This window comes from Ursus americanus, chromosome 37, assembly GCF_024610735.1.
Source record: "Ursus americanus isolate L20-20 chromosome 37, mUrsAme1.1.p, whole genome shotgun sequence".
NCBI classification, from domain to species: Eukaryota; Metazoa; Chordata; class Mammalia; order Carnivora; family Ursidae; genus Ursus; species Ursus americanus.
The window spans coordinates 11,340,864-11,368,348 of NC_142163.1; the positions used below are offsets into that span (position 1 = coordinate 11,340,864).

General features: G+C 34.1%; 1 protein-coding gene across 6 annotated transcripts in view; it reads left to right on the forward strand.

The window, feature by feature from the left end:
• The window catches only part of LOC123803731 (lysine-specific demethylase 6A-like), a 150,205-nt gene that overhangs the window by 53,750 nt on the left and 68,970 nt on the right, over positions 1 to 27,485 (forward strand). For 4 of the 6 annotated variants that reach the window (XM_087859306.1, XM_087859310.1, XM_087859311.1 and 1 more), the window contains exons 7-13: positions 9,349 to 9,403; positions 11,904 to 11,938; positions 18,198 to 18,291; positions 20,374 to 20,500; positions 26,240 to 26,338; positions 26,459 to 26,678; positions 27,210 to 27,344. In XM_087859306.1, the coding sequence (XP_087715432.1) occupies positions 9,349 to 9,403; positions 11,904 to 11,938; positions 18,198 to 18,291; positions 20,374 to 20,500; positions 26,240 to 26,338; positions 26,459 to 26,678; positions 27,210 to 27,344 (765 nt within the window). The remainder of the gene's footprint in view (positions 1 to 9,348; positions 9,404 to 11,903; positions 11,939 to 18,197; positions 18,292 to 20,373; positions 20,501 to 26,239; positions 26,339 to 26,458; positions 26,679 to 27,209; positions 27,345 to 27,485) is intronic. The other 2 variants (XM_087859307.1, XM_087859309.1) reach the window with 1 other exon arrangement.

A 27,485-nucleotide genomic window follows, 5' to 3' on the forward strand; every position in this document is an offset into this window, starting at 1 on the left:
ACGTCTCCTAAAATCTACTTTTATAGCCCTAGAAGTTGGGAAAAATGCTGAGGGAGAGTAAGTGTGTGTCATAGAATTAGTTTCAGAGTAATTGTGTGTCATAGTCCTATCTCTAGGGCAGATCAAGGATATTATGACTAGAAGGTATACCTAAGGGTATGGTTAAGCAAAGAAAAGAATGTGGTTTGGTGGCTATGATGGTCAAGAAGGCTTTTAGGTCACAGAGTGCTCATCCTGGCAGAGTTGTTCGAGATTGCATTACCTTGGTTCACACAGTACCGCAGGTTATGGTATAATTGGAGTGTGGTACTTCAGACAACTTGTTTCGGATTTTGAAATAAATATCATTGATACAGACTTTGAATAATGTCTTGGCAATGTTTGGTGGTTGTTTTTTTTTAATTTTTTTTTCAATGTTTGGTTTTTTTAGGCTTAACAACGTGAAGTGCTATTGTACTAGAAGCTTGCATGCACATTATTAATGAAATAGTGATTATCTGTTTCTTTCTTTTTTTTTTTTTTTTAAAGATTTTATTTATTTATTCAACAGAGATACAGACAGCCAGCGAGAGAGGGAACACAAGCAGGGGGAGTGGGAGAGGAAGCAGCAGACTCATAGTGGAAGAGCCTGATGTGGGGCTCGATCCCAGAACGCCGGGATCACGCCCTGAGCCGAAGGCAGACGCTTAACCGCTGTGCCACCCAGGCGCCCCTCTATTAGCTTAATATTTTTTCCCCAAAATAATTGTTTTATTTTTAACTTCTAAAAAACATTTACTAACTGGTATTCGATAGCCAGACAAGAAGGGAATGAGGAAGTAGAGAAAGTATATGTATAGTTCAGTTCCTTTGGTAAAGGAAAGTAAGAAACGTTATGCTTTTTTTCCATTTAAGATTCATTTACTTTGAAAGAGTGTGTGTGTATGTGCAGGCACATGGGGAGAGGGGCAGAGGCAGAGAATATTAAAGCTGTGACAGCATGCTGACATCAGAGCCCTATGTGGGGCTCCTGAGATCACGATTTGAGCCAAAACCAGGAGTTGGATGCTTAACTGACTGAGCTACCTGGTACGCCAGGAACTCTCCGCTGTTAAGCGGAGATATAGTACAATGAATGGGGTTTACTTTATGGCTAGAAAATATGGATAGGACTGCACTGTGAACATTTGATAGAGATAATTCATTTTTATCTTGGAATAATTAATAATTTAGAAGGCAGAATATATGTAATTTCTGTCACATTGCCTTTATAGTGGCATAGAGTTGACCTTTTTTTTGGTGTTATTATCTTTCTTTTTTATGTCTGAGTTTTTGTATGACTCTTGTTAGTCTTCCACAAATATTTAGTTATCCTGTAAAGTCTTTTATTTTCTTGTACATCTTTTTAAAGGATACAGTTTCAGGATTTTTGTTTGCTTTCCAAAGCAGGAAGACCAATATAACATATTAAAAACAAATGTAACAGGTTAAAGAAAAAGCAAAGCAAATGTATCTTTTCATATATTATCAGTGAATTTAGCAAGCAGATGGCACTGTTAGAATCAGAATTGTGGCAGGCAAATAGATGTACTACTACTGTATGTATTTTAGAAGTTAGACTTTTAATATATTTAGTTCACATTTTGAAGTTTTTGAATCAGATGCCTTAATTGTACGAGTTCTTTTAAGATTTTATTTTTATTTACTAGAGAGAGAGCACAAGAATGGGAAGTGGCAGAGGGAGAAGCAGGCTCCCCACTGAGCAGGGAGCCAGACATGGGACTTGATCTCAGGACCCTGAGATCATGACCTCAGCCGAAGGCAGATGCTTAACCGACTGAGCCACCGAGGCACCCCAATTATACCAGTTTTTTTTTTTTTTAATGAAAGATAAACAAGTTCCATGGTTCTTTGCTATCATTCTTTGATTGGCTGGTATGAAATTGAAATATATTACTTTGATTAATGAACAGGAAGATTGTGTGTATTTTAAAGCAGAGGACTGGTCTTTCCTCATAGGAAACAAAACAGAATGGATGATAGGCCATGTGTCCTTTTGGTGATGGAGCAAATCCTAGGCTCTGTGACCACTGCAAGTTTTGGTCATGTGTTGTGCCTTTACTGTTTTGAATTGCCGTAAAAGGAGTATATGCTGTGTATAATGGTAATAAGTGGACTTTCGCTTTTTGAAGTTTGTTTTTTTCTTTTTTAAGTAAGCTATGCCCAATTTTGGCTCCAACGCTTGACCATAAGATCAGAAGGTACATGCTCTACCAACCAAGCCAGCCAGCCAGGCATCCCTTTCTTTCATTTTCAGTGACTACTTATTATGTAAAATATCCTCTAAAACCAACCAGTTTTTCACGATTACCTCACTTCAGCATTTTAGTTATTAGTTCAAAAAATTGAGACACAGTTGACATACAGCATTATATTTATAGTGTATGTATACAATTCAAATGTACAGTGTGATTTGATATTTGTATATATTGCTAAAGGATCACAGGAGTAAGTGTGGTTAATAGCTATCATGACTTAGCTAAAACAATTTCTTGTTGTGAGAACTTTTTAAGTTCTACTTTCTTGAGCAACGTTCAAATATACAGTACAAAATTATTCACTACAGTTGCTGTGCTGTATATTACATCCCAAGACTAATTTCCTTATTTAAGACTTTATAGACTGGAGGGGTGCCTGGGTGGCTCAGTGGTTAAGCGTCTGCCTTCGGCTCAGGGCGAGATCCCGGAGTTCTGGTATCAAGCCCCACATCAGGCTCCTCCACTAGGAGCCTGCTTCTTCCTCTCCCACTCCCCCTGCTTGTGTTCCTTCTCTCGCTGGCTGTCTCTATCTCTGTCAAACAAACAAACAAACAAATAAATAAATAAAATCTTAAAAAAAAAAAAAAGACTTTACAGACTGGAAGTTTGTACCTTTTGACCACCGACACTCACTTAGCTCATCCCCCACCCTTTGCCACCAGCAGTCACCAGTTTGTTTTCTGTATCTGTGAGCTTTTTTGTTTTTAATTTTTAATTTATTATTATTAATTTTTAAAAATTAAACATTTAATCTCAATATAGTTAACATACAGAGTTTTATATATTAGTTTCAGTTGTACAGTGATTCAACACTTCATACAACACTCAGTGCTCATCACAAGTGTGTTCCTTAATCCTCATCACCTTTTCAACCATCCTCCTACTCCCTCCCCTCTGGTAACCATCAGTTTGTTTTCCAGAGTTAAGAGTCTGTTTTTCGGTTTGCTCTCTGTTTTGTTTTGTTTTTTTTTCCCTTTTCTTGTTTGTTTTGTTTCTTAATTTCCACATATGAATGAGATCATATGGTATTTGTCTTTCTCTGACTAACTTCACTTAACATTGTACTCTCAAGGTCAATCTGTGTCATTGCAAATGGCAAGGTTCCATTCTTTTAAATGGCTGAATAATAGTCTGTTGTATCAGTATACCATATCCTCTTTTTCCATTTGTCTATCAGTAGACATTAGGCTATTTCCATAACTTGGCTATTGTAAAAAAAAATGCTTCAGTAAACATATGGACGCATGTATCCCTTTCAGTTAGTATTCTAACCCAGTAGATTGCTGGATCATAGGATTAGCTCTTTTTTACTCTTTGAGGGCTCTGCATACTGTATTCCAGAGTGGCTGCACCAGTTTGCATTCCCACTAACTTTGCAAGAGGATTCCTTTTTGCCTGTATGCTGGCCAACGCCTGTAGTATATTGTGTTGCCTTTTAGCTTTCCTGATTGTTTCCTTTGCTATTTAGAAAGGTTTTTTTTGTTTGTTTTTTGTTTTTTTTAAGAGGGGGAGACTGGGGGAGGGGCAAAGAGAAGGGGGGAGAATATCTCAAGCAGGCTCCATGCCCAGCCTGGTACCCGATGCAGGACTTGGTATCATGACGCTGAGATCATGACTGGACCCGAAATCAAGAGTGAGATGCTTAACCAACCCAGGCGCCCCCAGAAGCTTTTGATTTTGTTGAAGTCCCAATAGTTTATTTTGCTTTTATTTCCCTTACCTCAGGAGACATCTCTGGAAAAATGTTGCTATGGCCAGTGTCTAGGAGGTTACTCCATGTGCTCTCTTCTAGGATTTTAATGGTTTCATATCTCACATTTAGGTCTTTAATCCATTCTGAATTTAGTTTTGTGTATGGTCTAAGTGGTCCAGTTTCATTCTTTTGCATGTTGCTGTCCAGTTTTCCCAACACTATTTATTGATGAAAATGTCTTTTTCTGATTGCTTTTTATTTTTTAAATTCAAGTTTTTTGAAATTTTTATATTCTCCATATACCTGAGATCATATGATATTTGTCTTACTTCACAAAACATAATACCCTCTAGGTCCTACCCTGAAGTAGGATTGCTGAATCGTATTGTAGTGGAATTTTTAATTTTTTGAGGAATTTCTATACTGTTTTCTACAAAAGCTGAACCAGTTTACAGTACCACAACAGTGCATTTTCTCCAGATCCTTGCCAACACTTGTTATTTTTTGTTTTCTTGATACTATCTGTTCTGACAGGTGTGAGGTAATATCTCATTATGGTTTGGATTTTCAGTTCCCTGGTGTTGAGTAATGTTGAGTATCTTTTCATGCACTGGTAGGCCATGTTTAGTCTTCCTTGGAAAAATGTCACTTCAGATACTCTACGTATTTTTAATCAGATTGTTTCTTTTTTTTTGCAACTCTTTTTAATGAGTTCTTTATGTATTTTGGATATTAACCTCTTATAAGTGATTTTGTAGATTTTTTTTCTCATTTGGTGTATTGCCCTTTAATTTTGCTGAAGGTTTCCTGTGCTTGGGTTTTTGTTGTTGTTTTGCCTTTGTTACCTTTGCATTTTGTTAAAGGTTTTCTAGGTTTTCACTGTTTGAAAATGTTTAATATTTCATATTGTCTTGGGTTTGGAACATTAAAGAAGTAATTTTTCTGCTGCTTTAAAAATTTCTGCTTCTGCAAGATGGGTTTCATTGTTGGATCTGAATATTGAGATTAAATGTAGGGAGATTTAAATGATAGACAACTCTTTTGGGGGGGTTACAGTAGTAATAGTACTGAAATACTATCATAAATTCTTTTAGGGTCAATTTGATGACTCATTTAGGAAAGATCTTTTTTCGCACATTACATTGTAATAAGTAAGTGTGAAGTATGTAATAAATAAGCATGAAGTATTACTGTTATGCCATTCTTCTTGTGCAAAAGAAAGCATTTATTAAATATGTTTTGCTTTTAATAGTACACATATTTTAAAATAGCTTTGTGTTGCTCTTTTATCACAGTAAGGAAACATATTTGGCTTTTCACAATGAGAAAATAAAAGCAGTATTCAGAAATATTCACAGTGTTCAAATGTTGGATATTTCTTGAGTAAATTCACTTTTCAGTTTTGGTTTTATTATTAACTTTGTATTTTCAGATTATAGCAAATTTACATGTAAGAAATAGTACAAAGAGTTCATAGAGCTTATCAGAGTTTCTTCAGCGTTAACATCTTGCATGTCCATAGTACGCAACATATCATGATCAGAATTGAATATTGTTAAAAACGGGTTTATTTTTTGGAACATCGTATCCTCAGTGTCTGCATGGTTTTGTACATTATTGGTTCTTAATAGTCCTTAATATTGGTGCATTGATGATGAAAGTATTTACTGTTTAAGAGCCATATTCATGTTAATAATTTGTCCCATTTCAGGAAGTATATGTGTAATTATTTTTTAAAGATTTATTAATTTTAGAGAGAGCACACACAGAGAAGGGCAGAGGAAGAGGGAGAGAGAAACTTCAGGATTGTTGCTGAGATCAGAGCCTAACATGGAGCTTGACCTCACAACTCTGAACTCATAATCCGAACTGAAACGAAGAGTCAGTTGCTTAACCTACTGTGCCACCCAGGGGCCCCCAGCATACATTTTAAGCCTTTAAATGTATGAAATGCATTATATGTAGGGTAGCCTAATTTTTTTCAGGTATTATCTTGAATTATTATAGTATTATTTTTATTGTAGTATATCATGCATAATGCTGATTATTTTAGACATTTACGTGTGTGCATCATTTAGGTGTACAATTCAGAGACACTAAGTATATTAATAATGTTCTCTGTCACCACCCATGTTTTCCAGCATACTACAAACATTCTGCACCTATTAAACTATAGTTTCTCATTCCTTTGTCTCCCAGACCCTGGTACCCCTGTACTATTTTGTGTCTCTTTCAACATAAATAGAATCACACAATATTTGTCCTCTTGTGTCTGGCTTATTTCACTAATCATAATATTTTCAGGGTTTATCCATGTTCTTACACCAAAGTTCCATTTCTTTTTTTGGTTGAGTAATACACATTGTGTATATATAACAGTCTTTTTATTTATTCACATATTGATGGACATTTTGGTTTTCCACTTTGGTGGTTGTAAACAATGCTGCTGTGAATATTGGTTTACATGTATGTATTTGAGTCCCTTCTTCCAGTTCTTTTGGAAATATACCTAGGAGAGTAATTGATGAATATATGGTATAATTGACTTACTAATATTGTTGCTAAAACTTTTTACAGGGTTCTTGGGTGGCTTAGTTGGTTGACCGTCTGCCTTCATCTCAGGTCATGATCCCGGGGTCCTGGGATTGACTCCCACATTGGGCTCCCTGCTCCGGGGGTGTCTGCTTCTCCCCCTACCCCTCCTCCCACTTATTCTCTCAATCTCTCTCTCTCTCTCTCAAATAAATAAAAATCTTTAAGAAAAAAATAAAATTCTTTTTATACAGTGCCTGCATGTTGTACATTCTCACCAACATTACAAAGATTTCAGAATCTTCACATTGTTGTCAGCACTTCATTTTTTCCCTTTCATTAAAAAAGATTGTCCGTCTTCCTTTTTAAAAAATGAATTGGTAGTAAGACATTGGGATTTTATTTTGCATTTCTGTAATGACCAATTTTAAGTGTCTTCTAGTGCTCATTGACCATTTGCTTGTCTTGGAGAAATACTTACTCAAATCCTTTGCTTCTTTTTAAATCGGGTTCTTTGTTTTCCTGTTCAGATATAGGAGTTTTTTTTTAATATACTCTGGATATTGGTGCCTTGTCAGATCTGTGATTTGCAAATAGTTTCTCCCTGTCTGTGGGTTTTCTTCTCATTCTGTTTAGTCTTTTTTTTTCATGCACAGAAGATTCTAATTTTCATGAAGCTCAATTTGTTTTTTTATTGTTTTGTGTGCCGTTGGTGTCATAGCTGGGAAATTATTGCCAAAATTAAGGTTTATAAAAATTTTCCTTCATGTCTTCTTTCTTATGGCAGTTCTATAGTTTGTTGTTATATTAACATCTCTAATCGATTTCGTGTTAATTTTTGTGTATGGTGTAAGATGGGTTCAGCTTAATTCTTTCCCGTGTAGATGGCTAGTTTTCCAAGCACTGTTTGTAGAAAGGTTGGCCTACATACCATGTACAAGCCTAACAAGCTTTACCACCCTTAAGTATTTCTACCTTGGATGCTATTTGCAACTGTTCGTTGGTATCAGATAGAAACTTTCTTTCTCATTATTTAAGGCTTTTTGAAGAAGCATAGTTATGTAGTCCGATGAATTCCACGTTAATTTTGCATGTAGGAGTAGTTTTTTAAAACTTGCAGAAGATATTGTTTGAAATACATGTACAGCTTGGTATTTCAAACTTGAAATATCACTATGTCTTTTTATAACTTGTCCTTTTGTTATTTAATGGTATTATAATTGATTATTTTAACATTAAAAAATTAATGGGGACTTTGAAATTGAATGTACTTTTGTGGGAGTACTTTCTGGAATAGTTAAAACAGGCTTCATTTTCGTGTAACTTTAAAAAAATTCAGGTGCTTATTGTTTTCTATTGAGCAATTTATGTAAGTGATGTTTATCGTGACAAGTAACAGATGTCAAACCTACTTAGTGTTTTTAGTAAGGATTAGTTTTTTCATGTTTTAATATTACCTGTGCTTTTAATATCCACAGATAGATAAGTGAATGACTTTTCTATAATTAGTATATTAAATATTACTTGATATCATATAATATAAATTATGTATTATTACATTATGTTATATATTAACCAATTAGCAAATATTATATATTATCATGTAAGTTACATATTATTATTTATTAAATAATTAAGTTATTAGTAATAGTTTTTTATATCTAATATTCGTTTATTCAGTAATACTAAATATATGTCTATAGTTACAAGTGTTTTACATTGTGTGTTAAACTTACTTGATTTAATGAGAAGTAGAGCTATACTGTTAGTATTTTAATAATTAATGAATGATTCTCCATATTTTATACACAATTTATATAGTTTTTAAAACAGCATAATCAGTCCGCAAAATGAAATTGAACATGGGTTTGTTTGTTTGTTTGTTTTAAGATTTTACCTTTTTATTTGAGAGAGAGAGCACACAAGCCCAGGCAGGGGTGGAGAGAGAGGGAGAAGCAGAATCCCTGCTGAACAAGGAACCTGATGTGGGGCTCAATCCTAGGACCCTGGGATCATTAACTGAGCCTGGGGCAGATGCTTAACCGACTGAGCCAATCCAGATGCCCCGAACGTGGGCTGTTTGATACATACGTAGGGTTACATCTTTATAAACTGTCTTGAAATACAGTGATATGGAAGAATCAGTGAAAGCATACATATGTTATTCTTAATGATAATTCTCATAGAATTTTCTGGTTTCTAAATTTTAAGTTTCATTTTGAAATAATTTTTTTAAAAATAATTTATGTTCTTAAAGATACCCCACTGGACTTTTCCACTTTTATATAATGAATTTGAAAGGCTGATTCATTAAATATTTCTGTAACTTAATTTTTTTAAGACTTTATTTATTTATTTGGCAGAGAGAGAGAGTGGGAACAGAAGCAGGGGAGTGGGAGAGGGAGAAGCAGGCTTCCTGCCAAGCAGGGAGCCCAAAGCGATACTCGATTCCAGGACCCTGGGATCATGACCTGAGCTGAAGGCAGACGCTTAACAACTGAGCCACACAGGCGCCCCCTTAATTTTTTACTTGAATACTGAAATAGATTTTTTTCCCATCTAATAAAAGTAAACACAGGATAAATAAAGATTTTTACCCCCACATTCTTCATTTTTAGCTCTCTGATGGGAATAAATAACTTAATAGCACTTTTCTTTCCATAATAGATTTTGAATGACAGTAATTTTATTTGGTTCACTATTATGTTTTAGGTGTGTATCATCTTTTCATTATTATATGTTAGATTTTACAAAGCCTAAAATGTAAAAGTTGATTTTATGTAACTCTGAGTTTAATGTGTTAATATTTTCACTTTTCTCTCACAGCATTTTCAGTTAGCTTTGATTGACTCTAATCCCTGTACTTTGTCCAGTGTTGAAAGTAAGTATTTCTAAGTATAATAGTTCTTTATTTTGGGGGACTAGATTATCCACAGTACATTTTAAATCATGACCTAAATACCTTTTCAAATCTCCTGTATTTTTGTTTCTGTCTTTGAGGTATTGAGAATAAGAATGGGAGAGCAGAAGCCTGAGTCAGAGTTTAAGATAGTTGATTTGGGTAGGTGGTGGTGGTTGAAGATAATCAATACGATTACTTCTTTAACAGTAGAAATGTCTAGTTTCTTATAGAGCACTGTCACTAGTAATGATTACTTGCTTTATGCTAGGTATCACTACTAGTGGTTGTTGCACTGTCTACTTGAATGGAAAAATGATTTCTCTTCCTTCTGTTAATATTGAGTGTTCCGTAGATCATGCTATTTTTTGAAATTCTTACTTGTGCTTGTAGAATTGGAAAGATGATAAGTATTCAAAGTAAGGTTAAAAAGAACTGAATGGAAAATTTATTTTGTTAGTAAATCACAAATATATCATTTCCTTAAATAAGTGTATATATGCTGCTTTAGAAATAGTAAATGGATAGGTACAATTAGTATTTTTGAAAATAATTAGGTGATAGAAAAATCTCATATATGATTTTCTTTTAGAATTAGTTATTCTAGTAATTCCAAAAATCAAAGTTTAAATTTCAAGACCATTTTTGGCACTATTGTCCAAATTTCAGTATGTATAATTGAAAACGGCTAGGTTGAGCATTTTTGTAGTTGTATTTTTATGTGACTCTTTGAAAGAACATTTAAAAATGAAATACCTTATAAAAGATAACACTGTATCTTATACAGTTGAGAGCCAGAGATATGGAAGCTGAGACTAAAATTTAGAGGAAGTTCAGATGGTATTGGGGTTCAAGGTAGCTGATCTTTGCTTCCTTTACCACTTATTACCACTGGGTATGAAGTTTGGGAAATTGAGATAGCGATTTTCCATGTCTTTTTACTTTTTTTTTTTTTTTTCTTTTTACCTGTAATCCAGTTTCCTACCAATAATGAAGTGAGATGAGATTAGTAGTAACAGGACTTGACATTGCAAAGGAGAGCTATCTTGGGAAAGGGCAACAAGAAAGAAGATCTTTCATGTAAAATAAAGATTTTAGCCTTGAGATAAAGTTTAAGTACCTTCACCTATAAAATTTCTCAGCCTGTAAAATAAGCCTATAAAATAAATTACCTCTTTATTTGCAGAATAAAATAACCTATAAAATAGACTCTTCGTTGTTGCTGTTAGTTGGTTTCTCTTTGTTTTGTTATCTTTTGATAGTATTTTTGTCCTCTCTAGGGAAGACATTTTTATTCTTTATGGACGGTGATTAGCGTGTGATGTGTAACCCCTTTTTGTACCAAAAAGTTGTTTGATTTTAGAGTTAATTACAAAATTTTGCTGCAATTTTCTGTTTTATGGAAAGGAGTTTATGGATATCTAATGCAGTGTTCTCCAATTTGGATATAGAGAAGTTACTGGAAAAGTTGCGAACTTATTGACTGAGAGTTTTCCGGGCCTTCATAACACAGGCTAACTGAAGCAGGATCTTCTTTTCTTTTCTTTTTTTAAGATTTATTCATTTATTTTAAACGGTGAGAAAGAGAGCAAGGGGTGGGGGAGCAGATGGAGAGGTCTTCTTTTCACTTTAACCGTGGAGCTCCATGCAGGGCTTGATCCTAGGATGCTGATCTATAAAAGCTAACCTTAAGAATTTGTAATTTTTTCATGCTTCCTTGAAAGGATTTTATCTTTGTGGTATTGAATGAAAAAGAAAGTGTGGGTGAGGAGGAAAAGAAAAGAAGAGAAAGAAACATCCTGGTATTTTTTCCTCCAGCAGATTTCATCACTTCTGTGAGACTTTCCAAAAAAAAATTTCACATACATAAATATGCTGCATATAATTTTGAAAGGCTCTTCTACATAGAGTATAACTAACAAAGCAAGAAGAAAATACATTCTTTAATTAACAAATGAAAACCATAATATTCAAAAAGCTAAATTTTAGTTGTAATTTTTGTGATTTTATTTTATTGACCATTACGGTCTTCACTGAATCATTAATGCTCCAGTGATTGGGAATTGGGCAACAGGAAGAGCTCCAAAAAAAGGGAAGCAAAAATGTTCTACTGTATTTGATTTTTCAGATGTATTTACTTTATAATCTTGCTTTTTAGGTGGTTTGACTTTTTTTTCTTCTTTAAATAAAAGCTACCAAATACTGAAAACCTGAAAAGAACTCATTTTTCCTATGTGTTACTTGTGTTACACTGATCTTTTACTTATAAGGAAATACTTGTTATAGGATTTACTATAATGTTTTCTTAATTTGCCTTTGGTCTTTAGCAGATTTATTTGCATGTTATTTAAGTAAACACAAAAGACACACTCCTAAATCAGATTTATAATCTTTAGTTTTAGCATTTCCTTATGTCTTACATTTTTTATTTTTATTATGTTAAATCAACAATATTGTAATTCTTTTCCATGATCCTTTGCAGTTCAATTTCATATTGCCCACTTGTATGAAACCCAGGTAAGTGTTTTAACTTAACTAAACAAGAACAAAATCTTAAAACAAAATCCTCTCCATGCTTTAAGTGAAATGAATTTTATAAGGCAATTTCATGTTTTAATTGAAATAAATGATAAGCAGTTTAATTGTTTTCTGAGTATACCCTCCTGCTTACATTTAATATAGTCATGTATGTATTTATACTCATTACATGTATTTGCAATTTTGCTCAGTGAAAAATTATACAAGAGATATGAAGGTATTTGAGGTTTGTATTCAGTATGTGTATAGTGTTTGTAACTACCTTCAACTCACTGTAATTTAATAAATTCCCCACTCTGCTTGCTGAATACTAGGAACTGTCCTTTAATATGATTTGCTTCTAAACTTAAATCATTTGCATGCTGTGAAATGACTATACTTAAAAAATTTTCTACCATCCTGATATTAATGTCTAATTTACTTTTCAAGATGTTTGTGAATGTTTCTTTATTTTTTATTTAAATTCAGTTAATTTACACATAGAGTATTATTAGTGTCAGAGGTAGAGATCAGTGATTCATCAGTCTTACATAACACCCAGTGCTCATTACATCACATGCTCTCCTTAGTGCCCATCACCTATTTCCTCCATACCCTCAGACCCCTCCAGCAACACTCTGTTTTCTGTGATTAAGAGTGTCTCATGGTTTGGTCTCCTCTGATTTCATCTTGTTTTTCCCTCCCTTCTCCTATGCTCCTCTGTTTTGTTTCTTAAATTCCATGTATGAGTGAAATCATAATGATAATTGTTTTTCCCTGATTGACTTAATTTCGCTTAGAATAATACCTTCTAGTTCCATCTGACACGTTACAAATGACAAGATTTCTTTTTTTTTTTTTAGGAGTGGGTAATATTCCATTGTATATGTATGTGCCACATCTTTATCATTCATGTGTTGAAAGACATCTGGGTTCTTTCCATAGTTTGGCTCTTGTGGACATTGCTGTTATAAACATTGAGGTGCATGTGCCCCTTCTTTTACTACATTTGTTTCTTTGGGGTAACTACCTAGTAGTGCAGTTGCTGGGTCATAGGGTAGCTCTGTTTTCAAGGTTCTGAGGAGCTTCCATACTGTTCCACAGTAGCTACACCAGCTTGCATTCCCACCAACAGTGTAGGAGGGTTTCCCTTTCTCCACATCCTTGCCAACATCTGTTGTGTACTGACTTGTTAATTTTGTTTGTGGATGTTTATAATAAGGCAGTGTCTTAGAATAGTTTCCTGTGTTTTTCTGTAATGCTGAAATACCTTTTTGGGGCGCCTGGGTGGCTCACTTGTTAAAAGTCTATCTTTGGCTCAGGTCATGATCCCAGAGTCCTGGGTTCGAGCCCTGTCTCAGGCTCCCTGCTCAGTGGGAAGCCTGCTTCTCCTTCTCCCACTCCCCTTTCTGGTGTTCCCTCTCTCACTGTGTCTCTCTCTGTCCAATAAATAAATAAAATCTTTAAAAAAAATACCTTTTAAACATTATTATTAGACCACTTATGGTTGGCATACTTTTTTTTTTTTTTTAATCCTGTTAATGATATAACTAGAGTAGTTCACAGTTCTTGGCTTTTCCAGAATGTCAGATTTGGAAGCATACTATATGTAGCCTTTTCAGATTGGCTTCTTTCACTTAATGTGCATTTAAGTTTCCTTTATTTCTTCATGTCTGGAAAGCTCACTTCTGTTTAGCTCTGAATAATATTTTATTGTCTGGATGGACCACACATTCACCCCACGAAGGATGTCATAGTTGCTTCCGAATTGGTGGCAGTTAGGAATAAAGCTGGCAAAAGCACTTTGGCCTTTCATAAATGCCCCTCATCAGTTTGAGGTAGTTCCCCTCTAATCCTGATTCTTTCAGTGTTTTTTATCACGGAAAGGTACTTAATTTTGTGAAACAGTTTTAAATTTTGTCAGAAGGTGTTGAATTTTTAAATTTTTTTCTGCATCAAAAGAGCTAACCATATGTTCCTTTCTAGTTCTTTCCTTTACCTAGTCTCTGGTAACTTCCATTCTACCTTTATATCTTTTGAGTTTGTGTATTCTAAGTACCTCCTGCAAATAGAATTATGCTGTATTTGTCCTTTTGTGTCTTGCTTGTTTCACTTATATTACCTTCAAGGTCATCCCTGTCTAGCATGTATCAGAATTTCGTTAGTATTTATGACTGAATAATATAATTTGTTTCCATTCCTTTGTGGGTGAACACTTGGTTGTAATGATGCTATAAACTTTGGAATACAAATATCTGAGACGCTGTTTTCAGTGCTTTTGGTTATATACCTGCTGGAGTTGCTGGGTCATATGATAATTTTTATGTTTAATTTTTTTCAGAAGCCACAGTGACTACACCATTTTACATTTGTACGCATACAGCATTACACAGGGTTCATATTTCTCCACATCTTGCCTGGTTATTTTCTATATTTTTACCTGCATAATGGTTTTGAAATTAAATTTTATTGTGATGCTGATTTGCATTTCCTTGTTAACTAGTGGTTTTAATGGTTATTTCATGTACTTATTGGTCACATGCATATCTTATTGGAGAATGTTTATTCAAGTCCTCTGATCATTTGTGATTTGGTTGTTTGATTTTTTTGTTGTAGTTGTTGACTTGTTAGGAATTTTTTATATACCCTGAGCATTGATGCATTATGAGATATGTTACTTGCAAATATTTCTTCCAATTCTGTGGGTTTCTGATTCCTTCTGGGATTTGCACTGTCTTCAACGTACCTTTTCATGTACAAAAATTTTAATTCTTTTTTAATGAAGTCCAATTTATCAATGTTGTTGCCTGTGGTTTTTGTGTATACATAAAATATAAATGTAAAATTCAAAGTCATGAATATTTTTCATTCTGTTTTCTTCTAAGAGTTTATAGTTCTTCTTACATATAGGGCTTTGATTAGTTTCTTTTTCTTTTCCTTCCTTTCTTTTTTTTCAAAGAGAGTGAGTGCAAGCAAAAGTAGTGGAGGTGTAGACGGGGTGGGGGTGGGGGAGAATCTTAAGCAGACTCCATACTCAGCACAGAGCCTAACTTGGGGCTTGATCTCATGACCCTGAAATCATGACCAGAGCCAAAATCAGTAGTCAGACACTTAACCAACTGAACCACCCAGGTGCCCATTTTTAGTTTATTTTTCTAGTGAGCTTTTGTTAGGGATTACAGTGAATCTGTAAATTGTTTTATGTAGTGTTGTCATTTTAATATTAAGAGTATCAAACTGTGAATACAGTATTTCTTTCCATTTGTGTCTAGCTATTTTAAGTTTGGCAGTTTTATTTGTAGTTCATTGTGCTAAAAACACTTAACATGAGGTCTACCCTTGTAATATTTTAAGTCAACAGTGCACTGATACAGAGTATGTCTAAGACCTAAAACATATTTTAATTTTCTAAACTGCGTCATTCCCATTGATAAGTAATTCCCCATTACCACTTTCTTTCAGTCCTGTCAATCATCATTCTACTTCTTAAGTCTATGAATTTGACTATTTTGTATTTCTACTATAAATGTAATCATGCAGTATTTGTCTATGACTGGTTTATTTCACTTAGCATAATGTCTCATGTAAATAGAACCCTAAGTAGTAAAATACTTAGTAAACTTAAGGAGATGAGAGATTTGTATACTGAAAAGTGTTAAAAAACCATTGATGTAAGAAGATTAGCAAATAGCAAAATATCGTGTTTATTGTTGGGAAGCTTTTTTGTTGTTGTTGTTGTTGCTGTTGGGAAGCTAATTATTAAATTGTTTGTACACATGGTTTTCAATCCCTTCTGTGCGTTTTTGCTAATGAATTCCGAATTGGTTTACAGATTACCTGCAGTTTCTGTGAAAATCCCAATAGAATTTTTTTATAGATATAGGAAGAATGGTTTTCTAATTCCAATGGAACTTTAAGAGATCACAAAGAGTCAAATCAATTTTGAGAAAGAACGAAGCTTGAAAGTATCACATTTCTTGATTCAGATACAAAGCACTGAAAATAATATGTATTTGTGTAAAGACAGTTGTAGATAGACCATTGGAGCAGAATAGAGAGAGCAGAGGTAGAGAGCCCTGTGTAAACCCAGAGGTCAGCAGATGTTTGACAGAAGTGCCAAGAATACACAATGAAGAGAGAATGGGGTCTTCCAGCAGTTGGTGTTGAGAAACCTGAATATCCATATGTAGAAGACTAAAATTGAACTCCGGTCTTTTATACAGACATCAACCCAAAGTGGATTAAAGACTTAAAAAGAAGGAAAACTAAATCGGTAGAACTCTTAGAAGAATACTTTTAAGAGCTTTTTCTAAGATCTTCATGATACTGGTCTTGCCAGTGATTTCATGCATTTGACATCATCAAATTAGGTTTGGCTCAGGTCATGATCTCAGGATTGTGAGATTGAGCCAGTTTTGGGGTTTGTGCTCTGGGGGGATGGATTGGGGTGGGGAGGGTGGTCTGCTTGCAATTCTTTCCCTCTGCCTCCTCCCCCTGCTTGTGCGCGTATGTGTGCATTCTTTCTCTCTCAAATAAATAAATCTTTTTTAAAAAAGTCTTCTACACAGCAAAAGAGAAAAATCCACAGAGTAATAAGACAGATAATGGAATGGGAGAAAATATTTGCAAACCATTTAATATAATGGAATAGTCTCACAAATATGTAAAGAATTTCTATAACTCAACAGCAGAAAAATGTCATAATTGGATTTCAAAATGGGTTATGGTTCCATAGAAATTTCTCTGCGGAAGACATCTAGATGGCCAGCCTGTGTATGAAACAATGCTTAATGTCACTAATCATCAGAGAAATTTAAATCAAAACCACAGTGAAGTATCACTTAACTCTATCTAGACAGCTATAATAAAAAACCAAAAGACAGCAAATGTTGGCAAGGATGTAGAGTATGGAAAAAGAAAATGTGTTTTATACAAATCTTTTATATTCTTGGTAAATTTATTCTAAATATTTTTTTCTGTCTTATGTAGAATTGTTTTCTGAATTTCATTTTTGGATTATTCTTTACCTAGTGCGTAATATACAACCGAAATTTGATTATTAATTTTGTATCCTGTAACTGATAAGTCTTACTTTGATTATACTTGGGGAAGTGTTTATCCTTGTACGTATGGGCATCTTTGTGGTTGTGGAGTTGGTGTCTGTTTAAATTGTCATGTGTTTATATATCTGTACATGCCCATACGATAGAAATAAAAACTGAGTTTTTTGCTCTCTTGAAATTGTTTTTGGTCACATTTGGTTAGGGAAAAAACTCAAAATTATTAGCTCCAATGTGTACATTTATTTGAATTAATCATGGTGCTCTGCTGATTTCATACAAATATCCTTGAAATGACATTTTTATCCTTTTGTTATTATGCTTACAAAATGACTAATTGCTTTTCCAAGTACATTAAAAAGAATGTTTTAAATGGTGAATCACTAAACTCTACCTCTGAAGCTACTAATGTGTTATATGTTGATTAATTGAATTTAAATTTTAAAAAGGGTAATGCTTTGAAGTTTTCTCTTTTTCTTGTTATGGAGGAGTTGTATTAAATATTAATACAGTAATAGTAGTAATATTTTTGGAGAGAACTGTGAGCAGCGGACTCACTTAGAAATTTGCCTGTACCTTAAATATCTTGAGCATTGTTTGGATCATAACTGTGGAACAAGGGTTAGGTCTTTAAAAACGTGTTTCTGAATGTAAGTATTTTTCAAGAGTGTTTTCTACAAAAGAAATGTGTTTTGTAAAGTTAAAATGTTACCCACTTTCCTCTTGTTTTAGACTTTGTAAAATATAGTAGTACTAAATCTGTTTTGCCTCATATGTTGTCTGTATCTTTGAAAGTCTTCCCAGTCAACATTTGCTGGTAGAATATTTGTACAGCTTTGTGAATGTTATTATAGAATACATATAATGAGATTTTTTTTTAATGTCATATTTTGTTGATATCCTGTTATATTGAAGGTTAATTTTATCAGCTTTTAGTTATTCTGCACAACATAGCTTTCCAGGGTTGAAGAAATATTCCATTAGTGATTCACTTCGTACATTGAATTATTTTTTTCATTACAGAAACTTTTTATTTTCTAAATTCTTATACTACTAATTCTTTATAGTATGCATTTTAGTGTTCTTACTATTTCAGTACCTGAAAAGTTAATTAAATCATGTCATCAATTCCTTATTAAAATCTTTATTTAAAGATTTATCCTTTTATTTTTCTTTGACTATTTTCTTTTCTACTTTAGAGGAAATACCATTCTGCAAAAGAAGCCTATGAACAACTGTTACAGACAGAAAACCTACCTGCACAAGTAAAAGCAATTGTTTTACAACAGTTAGGTATATAAAAATTTATTTTCTATTATAGATTGCATTAATTACAAATGTTGGGGTAGTTGGTGGGAGCAGTTGGAACTCTTCTGTGTAAACAGTTACTTATATTTGAAATTATGTGTTAAGATTAATCATAATGTGCATTATTTTGAGATTTCATTTAAAATAGTTTCTGTTGTAAATGTTTCTCTAGAACTATTATTCCTTTTCTTCTTCTTTTTTTTTAAAGTATTTATGGTATGTTATGTTGTTAGTCACCATACAGTAACATCATTAGTTTTTGATGTAAAGTTCCATGATTCATTATTTGCGTATAACACCCAGTGCACCATGCAATACGTGCCCTCCTTAATACCCATCACCAGTCTATCCCATTCCCCCACCCCCTCCCCTCTGAAGCCCTCAGTTTGTTTCCCAGAGTCCATAGTCTCTCGTAGTTCATTCCCCCTTCTGATTACCCCCCCTTTCTTTATCCCTTCCTTCTCTTACCAATCTTCCTGCTATTTCTTATGTACCATAAATGAGTGAAACCATATGATAATTGTCTTTCTTTGCTTGACTTACTTAAGTCACTTAGCATAATCTCTTCCAGTCCTGTCCATGTTGCTGCAAATGTGGGGTAATCGTTCTTTCTGATGGCTGAGTAATATTCCATTGTATATATGGACCACATCTTCGTAATCCAGTCATCTGTTGAAGGACATCCTTTTCTTCTTTTGTCCAGAATTGATTTATACTTACCATCTAACACAGTCCATCTCAAAAATCCATCTAAATACAGTCCTTCAATGCAGCTGGTCCTTTTAAACTCTCAGTATTATCCTCTTGTACTTGATCTCTGGAGTAAGTATGAGTACTTCCATACGCATAGCACTTAATGAAGTTAATTAAATCGAAATGTTGCACACAGCTACTGAGTGACTGTTGAGCTTCTTTTCACAGACTCATTCACAATATGACTTAGTGGAACTATTGCACTGAAAAATTCTAGAATATCACAGTATGTTCTACAGCATTTCTTACAATTTTATGTTTTTCATAAGGAAATCGAGTGTTTAATGTAAAGTTTACAGTTTCTTAGAGGTTAGTAAGGAATATCCCCTAGTAATTTATATTGTTAGTTATCCATTATGTCTATATTTGATCTTTTGGTTGGAGTTTGTGTTTGTTTTCACTGTTTCTTTTGGTTTTCGGCAAATAATTCTAAATTTTAATGAAGTTTATTGATGATATGTATGTCTTCATAATGTCATTATATTGTTTTTATCTATGTCAAAGGCAGTTAAGCATAGTTTTACCTCATTTTTATTTTTACAAAGGTAATTTTATAAACTTGAATTGACTCACAACTGAAACACTGGTTTCTATTTGTCTTAAATGTAAATTTAATATTTTATCACAGTCCAGGTTTTCCATTGTCTCTGTACCTGTAATTCTAAACCTGTTTATTAAGCAGGCATTCTATGCTGCTCTTATTGCTCTTTAAACCTGTTTTTCATTAGTTTTCCATATAGCCTTGGAGTGTTTTTGTTGGTTTTGTTCTTGGTCAGATATTATATTTAGAATATTAATGAAAATAACCAGTATCAGTAAGGTATAGAGTCTTCTGTAAGGTTTTTAAAAATTATTTAGCTGATTTATCTTTTTTATTATGTAAGTTTTTATTTATTCCTTAGAAATCACCATTGACTTGGTAGATGTTTTAACCTTCAAAGGAAAAGTAAATTAATCATCTTTATATTTTTGGTTTATAGGTTGGTTTGTTGTTGGTTTTTGTTCGTTTTTTTTTTTTTTTTCAATTAAGTTTGGAAAAGGAAAATCCATGGCTACTAATTTAATAAGTGTCAGTGCATTGCCCAAAATAATTTAAATTTCTCTCAGTTCTTTAAGAGCCCTGAGTACCATTGATGGTACCTTTTTGTATGAGGTAGGCTTTCCTACAGCTATCTCTGGTAGTTTTAAATTTGGGGGAAGTTTGAAAGAAAATAAAGGTATAGAAAGAGTATTTTATTTGTGTTCTTCATGATGTTCTTAACAGTGGAAAAATAGTTGAATCATGGGTAAATGCTTATAATTTTTTAATTATAGGATGGATGCATCATAATGTGGATCTGCTGGGAGACAAAGCCACCAAGGAAAGCTATGCGATTCAGTATCTCCAAAAGTCTTTGGAGGCAGATCCTAATTCTGGCCAGTCTTGGTATTTCCTTGGGAGGTGAGAGCAGACACTTGGTTTGTGCTGCATAGAGTTAACCTATAATCTAAAGTGCTAGTTTATAGAATATCTGCTTAGTGACTTTTTATTATAAATACATGATAACAGATTCTTGATAGGTAAAACTGGATCACTCTAAATTTGGTGCGTTTAGTGAGAAATTTTTATTTTGCTGATCAGTTTTTATTTTTACCTTCTCTCATGGTACTTGCATTATTGCTAATTTTTGAAGTATTGAACTGTTTTCAAGAGAATTCAGATATTAATCACTAATACTGTTTTTCAATTCAGTATTTAAATTTTGTTCCCCCTGTTATTTCTATCATTTTTAATGTATTTATTTAACTGAATTCATTTTTATTCTCCCTGATGACCTATGGTAAAGTTCATTTGAATAGTTTGAGATTTCAATTTTCATTTCACATAAATGAAAATATTAGATCTGTCAGCTTCGTTTTCTCAAAGTTACAAACTTAATTTAATTGTATTACTTTCATTGAATTGTAAATTTCACCCGATTCTTTTTTTCTGTTTTTTTTTGTTGTTGTTGTTGTTTTTTTAAGATTTTATTTATTGGTTGCCTGGGTTTCTCAGTTGGTTAAGCATCTGTCTTTGGCTCAGGTCTTGATCCCAACCCCTCGTTGGGCCCCTGTTGAGGATCCTGCTTCTCCCTCTCCCTCCTCCTGCTCCTCCTGCTCCTCCATGTGCTTTCTCTCTGTCAAATAAGTAAATAAAATCTTTTAAAAGAACAAGATTTTATTTATTTAATAGAGAGAGCACACAGGAGTGAGCAAGCACACAAGCGGTGGGGAGGGGCAGAGGGAAAGGAAGGAGCCAACTCCCCCACTGAGCAGAGTGCCTGATGTGGGGCTTGATCCCAGGATTCTGGGGTCATGACCTGACCTGAAGACAGACGCTTAACCAACTGAGCCATCCAGGCATACCTCATCTGATTGTTTTTTACAATGAATACTTTATTTTGAGAAACTGTTATGAAGTCTAATTCAGATTTAGTCTTTGTGTTAACTGTAGTTTTTATATAACGTATAATTTTTAAAATGTAAAATTTTTATTTGGTAATAATCTGAGGGAGAGTATTGTTAGGTTAGTTTTTTCTTTAAAATTTTTCTTTCTTTCTTTTTTTAAAAGATTTTATTTATTTATTTGACAGAGAGAGAGACAGCCAGAGAGAGAGGGAACACAAGCAGGGGGAGTGGGAGAGGAAGAAGCAGACTCCCAGCAGAGCAGGGAGGCTGATGTGGGGCTCAATCCCAGCACCCTGGGATCATGCCCTGAGCCGAAGGCAGACGCTTAACGACTGAGCCACCCAGGCGCCCCCTTTAATAAAAATTTTTCTTAAGAAATGTTTGACTATTAATTATGTATACTAACAATTAATTGGTAAGTTAACTACTTTTATTATACTTTTTTCTAGTCTCCCCAGGACTACAGAAGAGTCTAGTTTGAGTTCTTTTTTAATATAGAACTTTTAAGTCCAAACTTACTCTCTCTCATCCACTGAAGTCCTCAGGAAGAAGCTGAATCTTTTCTCTCTCCATTGCCTAGCATTGTACATTCAACAAACTGGCTCTTTAATAAATAAGTGATCTAACTAGCATTTGGATTTAGAGCTTAGTTATTATAGTTAGCTTTGTATAATGAGTGTCTCGATTAAAAGTTACCGTAAAGGAGGCTTATTACTAGAAAAAGGGAGAGCTATAAAATTTGACCTCTAATTGTTTTATGGGTTAGTACTCTTTCTACTATAGAGTCTAGGAGTATGAGTATTTTTTTTGATAGAAGATAAGAGTTTGTAGCATAATATGCACTCTGCATAGCTTTTTAATATAAGGAATTGTTACTCCTTAATTACAGACAAATATAAACAGTTTATAAAGAAATATGTTTAAATTAGCATTTAAATAATGATACACTTTTCCATCTCTTTGAGAACAGTATTCTACAGAGGGCTTTACCCATAGATAATCTGATTTTAAAACATTGGCATATGCTTTATTTTTAACTTTCTGGATGAAATTATCTGAATATACAGAACATTTTCTTGACTTCTCAAATAGAAGATATTAATCTTTTGGGGGCTTAGGATGATTTTAGATAGTAATTATTTTTAATCTTAATTTTTTCTATGATTTCTGTGATTTTGCTTTTTTTGCTCTCACCTACTGCCTACTAACTTATTACTTTTAATTGGCTTTATTGCTACAGAAAATTAAGGTTGTGAAAATTTGTATTTTAAAATTCATTAAAGCTCTGACTGAGGATCTCGTTGTCAGTAAAATTCATAGGGATTTGATGACCCTAGTATTTCAGAGACTTTTGTTAACCACTGCATTCAACGGTGTGTTGCATATTGTTTCGTGTTGCTTGGCACAGGTATATAAAAGTGAGATAGGCTCCTGTGTGGGTCTTTTGGTTAACTATCTGCCTTTCACAGCTCCAGTCATGATCCTGAGATCCAGGGATCTAGTCCTGCATCACACTCCCTGCTCAGTGGGGAGCCTGCCTCTACCTTTTCCTCTGCGGCTCCCCAGGCCTGTGCACTCTTTCTCTCTCTCTCTCAAATAAATTAAAAAAAGAAAAAGTGAGATGGTGACACGGTACTACAGTACTACAGTTATACTCACACTGGTAAAAGGCTCTGTTAATAGTCTCCCACAGTAACAGAACTGTTTAAGCTTTGGAGTGATCAGGCAGCCAGCTCGTTCATCCTCTCATTTTACACATGATGGAAATGAGTCCGGAGAAGTAAACTGACTTTCTTAAGGCTCATAAAATGTCACAGAAAGAGCTGGAACTCAAGTTTCCTTGGTACTGCTTCTATTAGAGGTCAGCCTACCTTAAAGGAACCTAAACAAGTTGTATTAGGGGAACACTTCTTGGTGATTGGAGTCAGGCACTAGTACTTGGGCACATTGACATTCTCTTTTGACTTTTAAAAATGGGATGTGAAAATGTAGGTTTCGGAAATTATTTCTTATTTCTCCTGGCATTTAGGCAAATGTGTCAGATAATCTGAAATTTGATTTTGTTTTAAAAAAAATACTTTCCTCATGCTATTCACGACATCTCTGATTTCTGTCCTTGGTTCCAGTTACTGCTAACTCTCTTTTTAATTCTCTGTCCGATACAGGTTTTATGCGCTCTCTAAAATCACTTTCTGTTTCCTTTACTGGTGTTTCTTCTGCTGTCAACCCACAAATTAGTCATCCTTCCGGTTTATTTTTCCCTCACTTGTTATATGCGTCCCGTGTTCTTAAGCCTCTCTTTCATATGGGTGAATTGCAGATTAAGATTTGTAAAGATTCTGAACTTGCTTGATGTCCACTTCTGTTTATTGAACATTAGAAACCTACACACCAAAACATCTTTTAAAAGCTCCTGTATTGGGGCACTTGGGTGGCTCACTCAGTTGGTTAAGTGTCTGCCTTTGTTTTTTTTTTTTTAAAGATTTTATTTATTTATTTGACAGAGAGAGACAGCCAGCTAGAGAGGGAACACAAGCAGGGGAGTGGGAGAGGAAGAAGCAGGCTCATAGCGGAGGAGCCTGATGTGGGGCTCGATCCCATAACGCCGGGATCACGCCCTGAGCCGAAGGCAGACGCTTAACCGCTGTGCCACCCAGGCGCCCCAAGTGTCTGCCTTTGGCTCAGGTCATGATCCAGGGTTCTGATGGAGTCCTTTGTTGGGCTCCTTGCTGATCAGGGAGCCTGCTTCTCCCTCTCTCCACTGTTCACGCGCTCTCTCTCCCTGTGTCTCTCAAATGCATAAAAGTCTTTTTAAAAAGTAAATAAAAGCTCATTTATCACGTTCTTTCTCAAACCAGCTACTTTATTTTTTTCACAATAATTTACCTTTTTATACTGAGTAAATTTTAGAAACAGTTGTATGTGGTGAAGTCCTGGAGTCTTTTTTTTTTTTTTTTTTTAAGATTTTATTTATTTATTCGACAGAGAGAAAGCCAGAGAGAGAGGGAACACAAGCAGGGGGAGTGGGAGAGGAAGAAGCAGGCAGAGGAGCCTGATGTGGGGCTCGATCCCATAACACCAGGATCATACCCTGAGCCCAAGGCAGACGCCCAACAACTGAGCCACCCAGGCGCCCCAGTCCCGGAGTCTTTATCAGTAATTTGGTATTATTTTTTTTAAACAGTCTCATTACTTCCACTATAATTCTGGCTCACGTGTTTGTACCAGCCTTGTGCCAAATTTATTTTCATTCAGTCTTTAATTTTTCAGTTTACACATTGTTAGAAGTTTAATGTTTCTGGAGTGTTTTTGTCATGACTCTTGCCTTTTTAGAAGGACAAACTCAAGTTGATCACAGTTGAATCCATTTGCGTGGGGCACCTGGGTGGCTCAGTTGTTAAGCATCTGCCTTCTGCTCAGGTCATGATCCCAGGGCTCCTTGCTCAGTGGGAATTCTACTTCTCCCTCTCCCACTTTCCCTGTGGGAAGCCTGCTTCTCCCTCTCCCACTCCCCCTGCTTGTGTTCCCTTTCTTGCTGTGTCTCTCTGTCCAATAAATAAAATCTTAAAAAAAATTTTTTTCCATTTGTAGATTAATTTTTGTTTTAGTGAAATGCCCTCTGTCATCTTTTCTACTATAATCTGTGGTTCCCAATCATTTGGGTTACATGACCTAGTAAAATTTAGATTACTAATAGTAGTGCTCAACATAGAGTGTCTAGACAATAAAGGTATTAAAACATTTCTTGCTGTTTTGTATCTCCCAGTGCCATAAGGAATAAAATTACACAAAAAGTTCATGGAAAGATATATTCAAATAATTTCTGTGTCTTAAAATAAATTTAAAAACAAAACTACTTGTTGACTGTGATTTCTATAGTAAAGTTTTCCTTTTGCAGCAGCTAACCTGTAGGACAGTCTTTCTTTAATTCACTGTATATAAGTTTTGTGGTGTTTGGTATTTTTGTTGTTTTCTGTCTTGTTCTTGGTTAGTTGATTGTTTGATAAAGTTACCATATACTGTCCTTTGCATTTAATATTTCTTAATATAACTACTTTTTAAAAACTAAGATTAAAATGTATGTTATTTAAAATACCTAAATTAGAACTGTGTAGGTGACTCAGTTGCTTAAGCATCTGACTCTTGATTTCAGCTCATGGTCATGAATTCAAGCCCTGCTTAATTAAAAAAAATAAAATAAAGTACCTATTAAATTAGATAATTAAGATATTTATGCTGTTTTTCACATTCAGTTTGTTATTAACTGTATCTCATTTTTGAAATTTTCATGAATTAAGGAATATTTGTTCTGAATGTTGTAAGTTTATAAAGAAAAATGCAGATTACTGTCATTTAGTGGGGTTTTTTTTGTGTGTTTTATACCTTTATTCTTGGTCTAAAGGAAACCTGAATACAAACTGCATATAAATAGAGACCTGTGTGCTTAATCCTGAATATTATGGCATTGAACAAATTTGGTAATGTTTTCAGTAACGTACATTGGCATAACATATACTAACACTTAGAAGAAAGAAAGTTCATTTAATGGCAAATTACAATGTAGATTATATTATGTTTTTGTATATGTAAGCATGTATGCACACATATATAGTAGGTTTTTAGGTTTCTGATATACATCATTTTGAGAAATAAATATACTTAAATATTAATGGAATACTTCATATATATTTATACTTGTACCCGTTTCTGTATACCCATACCCAAATACACACAATTTTTTCCTCCCTTTCAGGTGTTATTCAAGTATTGGGAAAGTTCAGGATGCCTTTATATCTTACAGGCAATCTATTGATAAATCAGAAGCAAGTGCAGATACATGGTGTTCAATAGGGTAAGCCTTCTGTATATAGAATTAATAGTATTTTCATAGATAAACAAATTCATTTTAACACATGTAATACACTGTGTATTACTATTATACTCTGTTTCAGACAACTTTTTCTCTTTTCAGTGTGCTCTATCAGCAGCAAAATCAACCTATGGATGCTTTACAGGCCTATATTTGTGCCGTACAATTGGATCATGGGCATGCAGCAGCTTGGATGGACCTAGGCACTCTCTATGAATCCTGCAACCAACCTCAGGATGCCATTAAATGCTACTTAAATGCAACTAGAAGCAAAAGTTGTAGTAATACCTCTACACTTGCAGGAAGAATTAAATTTTTACAGGTAAATATAGAAATAGCTTATTTTAAATGATTTTCCATATGATAACTGTCACGAGGAGGGTGGCTGGAAAGTGTGTCTATTTTTTTTGTTTTCATGTCAGTAACTTTTTTTTCATAATTTTTAATATTTTGTGATATTTTACTTTTCATTTAAAGTAAAAGATGCAGTATTTACAGTGTTCTTTTGCACATTTACTTTGTTGATACACATTAATTTGCATGATTTTTTTGTGTGCTATCTACATTTTTAAGTTATAGCTTTTTAGAGAAAAGAACACAAACATTGTTTTCCACTCTTGATTGAAATTTCATGAGATCTGTGAGATTTCTGAAAAAGAGAAATTTGTTTTGTTCTGACTCACATGAGTATATTCTGGTTGCCCTCTTTATACGCAGCATATATCAAAACCCCCAAATTTAGTCTCTGTTTTCTTTAAGAAATAAATACCTGTAACATTGAGGAAGATTTAGTGGACTTGCTCTTACTCAAGTAGGCCTGTGTTAAATTTGCTTTTTACATAATTTTTCCTAGGCTCAGTTGTGTAACCTTCCACAAGGTAGTCTACAGAATAAATCTAAATTACTTCCTAGTATTGAGGAGGCGTGGAGCCTACCAATACCCGCAGAGCTTACCTCCAGGCAGGGTGCCATGAACACAGCACAGCAGGTGAGAAGTTGGGTTATCTTCTGTAGGTGCCCAGCTTTAAGGGTTCTTTCCAATTTGTAGTGATCAAAATTATATTACTAAGTACAGGATTGGCTTTTTTTTTTTTTTTAATAAAAATTCTTCAAATTTAATTGCAAGGGA